The sequence below is a fragment of the Priapulus caudatus genome, unplaced genomic scaffold, assembly GCF_000485595.1.
Source record: "Priapulus caudatus unplaced genomic scaffold, Priapulus_caudatus-5.0.1 Scaffold470, whole genome shotgun sequence".
Lineage (NCBI taxonomy): Eukaryota > Metazoa > Priapulida > Priapulimorpha > Priapulimorphida > Priapulidae > Priapulus > Priapulus caudatus.
Genome location: NW_014577531.1, coordinates 246,995 through 256,234, shown reverse-complemented (window position 1 = coordinate 256,234; position 9,240 = coordinate 246,995). Strand labels below are relative to the sequence as shown.

The 9,240-nt window shown below is 41.7% G+C and overlaps 1 protein-coding gene and 1 long non-coding RNA gene across 2 annotated transcripts in view; both read left to right on the top strand.

Annotated features, from left to right (window-relative positions):
• The window catches only part of LOC106810763, a 1,327-nt gene extending 998 nt beyond the window's left edge, over positions 1-329 (top strand). Inside the window, exon 3 of the long non-coding RNA XR_001394059.1 lies at positions 281-329. This is a non-coding gene — a long non-coding RNA (uncharacterized LOC106810763). The remainder of the gene's footprint in view (positions 1-280) is intronic.
• Positions 330-2,080: 1,751 nt separating this feature from the next.
• On the top strand, positions 2,081-4,294 carry LOC106810753. Its single transcript, XM_014814197.1, has 3 exons — positions 2,081-2,208; positions 2,438-2,617; positions 3,002-4,294. The coding sequence occupies exons 1-3, from the start codon at positions 2,081-2,083 to the stop codon at positions 3,198-3,200; spliced, it is 507 nt and encodes a 168-aa protein (XP_014669683.1). The 3' UTR covers positions 3,201-4,294.
• Positions 4,295-9,240: the final 4,946 nt, after the last annotated feature.

Sequence of the window (9,240 nt, the reverse complement as noted above, 5' to 3'; positions counted from 1 at the left end):
TCTCTCCTCTCTCTCGCTCTGTCTCTCTCTCTCTCTCACACACACACACACACACCAACACACACATACACCACGCACACACACACACACACATATACACCACACACAACACACACCACACAACCACACACACACACACACCCGCGCGCGCGCGCAGCACACACATACACAGCACACCACACATACACATTGCCACACACACACATACGTATATATAATATATATATATATCATATCCGTAGTATATGACTATATATATTATATATATATTCTTTTTTAGAAATCAGATGCGCGTATGTGCAAAAATGGCTGTCTGACTATTTTTGGAGTGCTGATTCCACCTAATGAAACAGATGAGTGGAGAGTGAACGAGCAGTTCCGATGGTGCGCAATCTTGGTTAGTCTGTTGAAAAGATTACTTCGCGGTGAGCTTGGATAGGATGACACGGGACCATAATACTTTATAAATAAATTACTATAATCTATTATTACTATGTTTTACATTGTATATTTCACACCATAAATAAGCGACGAGCGAGGGGCGAGAGAGAGAGAGAGAGAGAGAGAGAGAGAGAGAGAGAGAGAGAGAGAGAGAGAGAGAGAGAGAGAGAGAGAGAGAGAGAGAGAGAGCGAAAGAGAGAGAAAGAGAGACAGAGACAGAGGCAGAGAGAGAGAGAGAGAGCGACCTCTCAACAGATCTATGAAGGAGATGTGATGAGGTTAGAGACATGCAGGTGTATTAGTCGGACCAATGAATCAGCGCCTCTGTCGTTCTCTCTCCGTCTGGACCCCCGGGGCGTAACGGCAGCGACGGTAGCCCGGGGGCGGCGGGGAGACATGGCCGTGACGGGGAAGCTGGACCACAAGGCTCGACAGTAAATATACCGCTCCTGCTAGCAGTTATATCCATCTATTGTCGCGCCTATAGTTGCTGTCCGTTGCTATACGCGTGTATTTTAGTGCCCGACTGTATTCCTGCCAAGCAAAATATCCTGCATATATGTACATCTAGGGTCCAGTTGGACCGCGTGGTCCTCAGGGAGAGAGAGGGAGTCCGGGAGTGACGACAGAAATGTCTTCTGGTGGTTTGACTAATGAGGAGGAAATCGACATGATACGTCAGCGAGTAGAGGCGCAAATATTCTCTAACTGTAAGTAGGAGTTATATCGCTATCATGTGACATTGGAGTGCCTGCGAGTTTAATACTTTATATAACAACGAATATTTAACATAACAGCGCTTGGTTAATAATTAAATGTATTTTCCCCTTTTCCTTTCAATTTGTGACAATATATATATAATATACAAGTGTAAGTAATATAGTAGTTAAACTGTCTAATATCCCAATCCAAATACGCAACACCACTTTTTAAATAATAGCAATTGTTTTTGACTTGATTCTATATAGTTTAATATATTACAATTGTCAATACCGATGTGCATACTAATATATTCTACTATATAAACTATTACAATTATATCTGACTCATGTCGTGAAATGAATAACAACGAATAACTCACATGACACAATGAATACGAATTAGAGATAAAGAAATTGCAAAAGCATAATTTGCGCCTCTTATAATGGTTTAATTTAACATGTAATTATGCCCAATAGATCGCGCCAACGTAACCCATGGTGGAGCCATGTACGTGAGATAGGGAAGAACGACTTGTCCAGAAACTGGTGCAGAACTCGTCTATAACGGTACCATATATATATTACAAATTATTGCAGGGCCTCATCCTCAGTGATGATGAAGCGGCCAATCCTTAGATTTCTAGGAAACGAAAATATATGCCGAATAAATGTAAATTATCATAAACTAGTGCAAGTGATCATGTCGTCATTGTGAAACCCCTCATTCCAGACCCTCTCGCCACAACATGCAGTTTAACTGGAAACTGCGCCCCTCCATTGTTATTACCGAGCCGAAGCACGAAAATGCAATCTTCCCCCAGGAACTAGTTTAAACAACGGTTCTTTATTGACACGCGTTCCGTAGAAACTGCAGTTCCTTCCAATCAGCGTACAATATATAAAAATTGATTGAGGGAATGACATGCCGATACTTTTACATGCATCGATTAGGCGTGGCAGGCAGTGCTCACTTCAATCACGCCGGGGGAGGTGGGAACTACCAATGTCTGCCCGCAGTCCCGCAGTGGGGCAGGTTCAAATATGGATTCCAGTCAGGCAGTTACATGTAAGTCCTAAACGTTTGTTTTATTTCCGAGACGAATGAATGAGTGAATGAATTAATGAGTGATTAATCACGGAATTAGTGCATAAATGAGCAAGCGAGCGAGCGAGCACACGAGCATAAAAGTGTGAAACTTTTAAACGCCATTTATTCGTGTCAGAAAAAGTAGGCCGACGCTACGGCTTTAAATGTATTATGGATTATGATCGCGTCAAATCTTCAATCGCGGTAGGTATGGAGTGGAATACGAAGTCAATGTATTCAACCCGTTCCTGTCGAGTCATCTATCAGGCAAGCAGTTACATGATCAGAACGCTGTGTGCGCAGTGTGCCGTGTACCCGATCGTGCCAGCGAACAAATGATCCCTGCCTGGAACACATGCCCTCCGAGTTGGTCACTAGAATACCATGGGTATGAAAGATTTGAGTATACTACTAATAATAATATTATCAAGAGCCCAGAAACTATAGTTTATGGCTTGTTAATACGTATAATACTGGGCTAATGAGTGAGGAACACTAAAATAAACAACCACTATTAAAAATATATGACAATAGACTGATCGGTATGGATAGACTAGACGAGTAATCAATAAATTAACATCTTGCTTTACATAAATACACGTGTTATGTCTCGCTGGCGACAAATTGCAAGTTCGTACCTGGTAGCGATAAAGATGACGGCAGCGTGAATGTTGCTGCTAGTTGTTGTATTTACTTGCTTATAGCAACTGCATAAAATATTGCGATATTCACTGCAATGGATAATCCTAATATTCGCCCTTGTATGCTCCAGCTACCTCATGTCGTCGCACAACCAGCTAAAGGGTCGGTCAAACTTTGTGTGCGTGGATGAGGATCCAGAGGCGAATCCGTCGGGAGATGGAAACGAGAACGGAGGTCTGTGGTACCCCGTGGAGGTTAAATGCGGGTCACTGCCATGTCCAAACTACGTGAATGGACGGGAGATCACCTGTGCTGTCTGCACTAAGTAGTGCACATATATCACTCACTGTATCATTCGTAACTCGGCTTGACGATCTGGATTAATACGTACCGATTAAGATAATCGACTCAGTAGATTAGAAAATAGGATGCAAATACGGACTACCTTCCAAATACATAATATTATCGAAATTATCAAGAGCGTATTAAGTTAGGTTATTATACTTAATACGCTCTTGAAATTATCTATTGCAGAAAATCATGTAATTCCTTATGCGATTAGTTATTTTGGTTATGGTCAACCCGATAAATTTTCCGTATGCAATTCTTATTGACAATTAAACATTCCCTATTCACATTATTCTCAGACAATATTCATTATGCGTGCATGGGTATCGGCTGAAGAAACCAAGTAAGTGGTTTGCTCGATGTGTGTGTTACAAGTTCGCGGTTTCCACACGTATTGATGCATGAGCATTACTTAGTAGTTAGCAGCACAGAGTTCTTAGCTGACACCTGCTAGTTTAGGCAATAGCCGCAATACTAACTAATTTGGTGTGTGCGTATGCCTGTGTGATGCGTACACGAGTGAGAAACACGGATAAACTGGTCTGGCTTGACCGAACAAGCAACAATATTTGAGCAGGACGTGATATTGACTTTGATTGATAGGTCAATGATTGATAACATAAGACTATGTCATTGCGTGCACTCAGTATCAATTCATTTCATTAAACATTTAGTGCAAGGCATAAAGAAAAACGATAACAACCGGCATGTTACTTACCACGATAATATTAAATAACCAATGATATGCATGTTACCACGATAATATTAAAGCAACTACAAAACGCAACTGCCGAGTGTCGACAGCTAATGAGATATTTAACAATTCATTCTTCTATAGTGCCTTGATTTGTTTTACATGGTAGCACTACCATTAAACGCAGCTTAATAGTAATTAAGTCAAACATATATGTCCCTACATGGGAGTCAATAAGTTACTAAAAAACAATTTATTTATCCAAGAAAATTATCAACTACTTAAATTTCAGTGTACATCAGATTTTTCTGCTGTTTAATTTCAATTGTGACTGGAAATAATTGTGACTGCTGTGAAATAAATGGGATTCTTTAATTGAAAGAACTACTTCGTCGATATCATTGTTAGCAATCGATCAATCGTGGGCCTTCTAGCAATCGACCAATCGTGGGCCTCTTAACAAGCGACCAATCATGGTCCTTCTAGCAATCAACCAATGGTGGCCCTTCTAGCAATCGACCGATTGTGAGCCTTCTAACAATTGACCAATCGTGAGCCTTCTAACAATTGACCAATATCGGCCAATAGTGGGCCTTCTAGCAATTGACCAATCGTGGGCCTTCTAGCAATTGACCAATCGTGGGCTTTCTAGCAAATCGACCAATCTTGGGCCTTCTAACAATCGACCAATCGTGGGCCATCTATCAATCGACCAATCGTGGGTCTTCTAACAATCAACCAATCGTGAGCCTTCTAGCAGTCGGCCAATTGTGAGCCTTCTAACAACCGACCAATCGTGGGCCTTCTCACAATCGACCAATCGTGAGCCTACTAACAATCACCCAATCGTGAGCCTTTTCACTGTCGACCAATCGTGAATCATTTAAACATCGACCAATCATGAATCTTTTAGCAATCATCGATTATGAATTAATCATCATCCATCATCATCATTAAAGGGATAGTAGACTCTAGGATTTTACTGCATACAACTGTACTTACTGTATAACAAATCGTCTATACCCACACGTACTTGTTACCAGATACCTAATTTAATTGTTATAATTAATTATACATCAACGCTACGAAATGTGACCGGCGCCATTGACAGCCGCGACCCTGCTGCCACCCTGAAAAAGTTGCGCATTTGCCAATTTATTTTGCACGTTACAGACCGAGGGCTAATCACAAAAGTGCAATTATATTTATACCTAAATGCTATTTAACCGAACGACCGATGTTCATTTTAGGACAAATTTATCCATAATATAACTGAAACTATATGTCGTTTATAAGATATTACAATCCTTTTGCTTTAAAATTAATAAATAAGAAACACCCTCGGTCTGTAGCCCTTGGCTGAAAATTCGTTTTGCGCAACTTATCAGATTGTGCGCTTTGAGTGGCGCCACCGTCGTTGTAATCAAACTGTAGTCGTTAGTTTTAAAACATTTTTTAATAATATTTCTAATGGTGATTGAACCATATGAAACTTTTTATGTAGCGTAATTTTAACCTAAATTAACTGAATATAACCCTAGAACCTAGAGTAAACGATCCCTTTAATCATTAATTATTAATCTCACACTGTCACTTACCTTACTTACGTTACTTTTCTTCACATTCTTAACCTAACCTTTTAATTGTACTTATAGTTTAAGTAGGGGTCAACAGTTTGTTTGTGATGGTGGCTTAATATCTCTATGCGGAATCGCCTAATGCTCACCCTAGACCTATGTAAAATTCCTCAAAATAATAATAATCGCTAATGCACTATTTGTCGCTGTCATTATTTGTTGTTATTTTCATAGCATTATGTCTAAACTCTAAAAGAACTTGAAAATTCTGGCAGTGGTCACAGCGCCCTGCCTTTTCTACTGAGCATAGATCGAGGCCCCATTTTAAAACAAAAGATTTTTGCTTGACTCTAATGCATCTGTGTTCATTATTGCCACACGAAATTTCAACATGACGGTCAAGATGTCTTTTCCACGTGTGATTACGCATTTGATAGCAATACACGGGAGTAGGATTGTTAGAGCAGCCAATTATTCTCACCGTGGAGGAGTAGGCTACACTGCGTTGGGGTTGGCTGCAGTCCTCAATAGAGAGACATTGAACTCCGCTGGAATGTCGGTAAAACCGAGGATCTTGGACCAGTGGCGTAGCTAGGATTTTTCCAGCGGTGGGGCACTGGGGGGGCCTTACATTTTCGTGGGGGGGGGGCACAATATATTAAACTTTTCTTTGTATTATACGTTCTAACGGCATGTTTTCAATTCAATTTTTTTTTATCAAGCATGAATTTTTAGTGGGGGGCACAGAAAATTTGTGGGGTGGGCAAAGGCCCCCCGTAGCTACGCCCCTGTCTTGACATACCGGGACCACGAGTATACATCGCACATGTGAATAAGGCACGAGGGTATCTAGGTTAATCGATTTCGGCGAATTACTGAACGCTTTTATAAGGACGTCGCGTGCACGTATGTGTATGGTTAATACGATTTACACTTGTCGCATCAGATTACGATAATACGTTTATATAAGTAATGTAATGTAATGTGATGTGACATGATGTGGATGTAATGTAATGTAATGTAATGTTGATGTGACATGATGTGATGCAATGTAATGTAATGTAATGTAGTGTTATGTAATGTAATGTATGTAATGGAATTGTAATGCTAATATGATAGTAGCTTAGGGCTGTTCACGACGCTACCGTTTGGTGAGTATCGCAGCTCTTACAATGTAACAAAACTCTCCTACGATTTGTCCAATGTCTAATGCAGGGTTCAAGCTAGCGCCGGCATCCATCACAATGTCCGTCGCAAAAACGTATTAGTATGTGAATCGGTACTGACTGGTATATGCAGCGGGGACCTACGTGCAAGGGGCTTCTTCCTATTTCTCTAATGAGTTCTACTGATAAGAATGTTGTCATGAAAATCTTATGCTAGGATAACTCCTCTTACACGAGCACCGTTTCAGCGCGAGCAGTGCGGACTGAAGAAAACGGTGTAACATAGCGTGCTGAGAGAGAGAGAGAGGAGAGAGGAGAGAGCGCGAGAGCAGAGAGAATAGAGAGAGAGAGAGAGAGAGAGAGAGAGAGAGCTGAGTGGCTGACCGAGGAAAGGCGGCAAGGAAGATAGCTGGTGGGGAGTAGAAGAAGCAGGAGCGCTGCAGCGAGGACAGGGAGGCAAGTGTCAAGGACGTGGAGCGGCATAAAGTAAGTGTTTGTTACCCTACAGGCTAGGGCGCTCTCCTAATTATAAAGACAGGTCTTACTGATTAATAATTATTTAGAAATCTTATGATGAGATACCCCTAAACATATTAAATGCATATTCATCACAAATATATAACTCTCTCGTAGATATATTGCGCATGCGCTAACACACTAACGTAAGCCAGATGCTGCACTGGCTGGTGTATACGCAGCGGAGACCATACATTGCAATGTCTTCCTGCTATTCTTAAATGATGTCTACTGATGAAATTTTATCATAGAAATAATTCTAGGATAACAACTCCTCTTCATTTTAAATGTATAATCTTCGCCAAAAAAATTAGTCTTCTCGTGAGATATTGCACATGCGCGCGCACCGTGTCAGGCGTGCCATTACCGGTCTGAAGCAAACTTCATAATATAGCTTACCTGAGAGAGAGAGAGCTGAGTGGCTGACCGAGGAAAGGCGGCAAGGAAAATAGCTGGGGGCGTAGAAAAAGAGGGAGGCTGAGCGAGGGACATGGGAGGCAAGGGGAAGGACGCGAGGGCATAAAAGAGGTGTTTTGTACCCTACAGGCTAGGGCGCTCTCCTAATTATAAAGACAGGTCTACTGATAATAATTTATTAGAGAAATCTATGATGAGATACCCCCTAACCATATTAAATGCATATTCATCACAAAATATAACTCCTCTGCTGATATATTGCGCATGCGCTAACACACTAACGTAGCCAGATTGTGTACTGGCTGGTATACGCAGCGGAGACCATACATGCAATGTCTTTCTGCTATTTCTTAAATGATATCTACTGATGGAATGTTATCATAGAAATCTATTCTAGGATAACTCCTCTTCATTTTAAATGTATAATCTTCGCAAAATATTAGTCTTTTCGTGAGATATTGCACATGCGCGCGCACCGTGTCAGGCGTGCATTACTGTCTGAAGCAAATTTCATAATATAGCTTGCTGAGGGAGCGAGGGAGTGGGAAACCGAGGAAAAGCGGCAGGGAAGATAACTGAGGCGGTAGAAGAAGAGGGAGGCTGAGCGAGGAACAGGGGAGGCAAGGAGAAGGCCGCGAGGGCATAAAGTAGGTCTTTTTGTACTCTATAGGATTGGGCGCTCTCCTAATTATAAACACAGGCCTACTAATAAAAATTTATTAGAGAAATCTATGATGAGATACCCCCTAACCATATTAAATGCATATTCATCACAAAAAGTATCAGAGGATGGCGAATCATCATTCCAGAAACACTGAGAAAGAAAGTAGTCCAGTTAGCTCACGAGGGACATCCTGGTATCGTGAAGACGAAGCAACGGCTACGTTCTAAACTTTGGTGGCCTGGCATCAACCGAGACGCCGAAAATGTTTGCAGGACCTGTCGTGGATGCCAGTTGGTAGCAAAAGCAACCTACCCTGAGCCAATGAAGCGGGTTGAGATGCCTACGTTACGTTGGCAGGATACAGCTGCGGACTTACCAGGTCCAATGCCTGAAGGGGAGTATATCCTGGCTATCGTGGACTATCATAGCCGTTTCTTTGAAGTTGCTATTATCAAACAGGTAACGTCCGAGAACGTGATCCGATGCCTGAATAAGATATTTGCAACCCACGGATATCCGCTGTCACTAAAAACTGATAATGTTCGTCAGTTTGTCTCAGAGGAGTTCAAGTCTTACCTTGAAGAAAATGGTATGGAGCATAGAGTTAGTCCGCCTCTGTGGCCACAAGCCAATGGGGAGATACAGCGGCAAAACAGGACTTTGCTGAAATCGATACGTATCACACACGCACAGGGTATAAAGACTGGAAAGACGAACTATACAAATCACTACTGTCATATAGAACTACACTCCACGAGACAACGGGTGAGATTCCATCCAAAACACAATGATGTTTGGGTCGAGATCCGATCGAAGGTTGCCGGAATACCGCGTGAGCAAGATACAGAGAGAACTATCTGGCACGAGATCGTGATGCACAATGTCAACGAAGGGCAAGAATTTGCAGACGCAAAGGAGAATGCAAGGATGATTAGTGATTTGGTAGTGGTGATTGTGTATGATGCAACGAACCACCAGACGTAATTA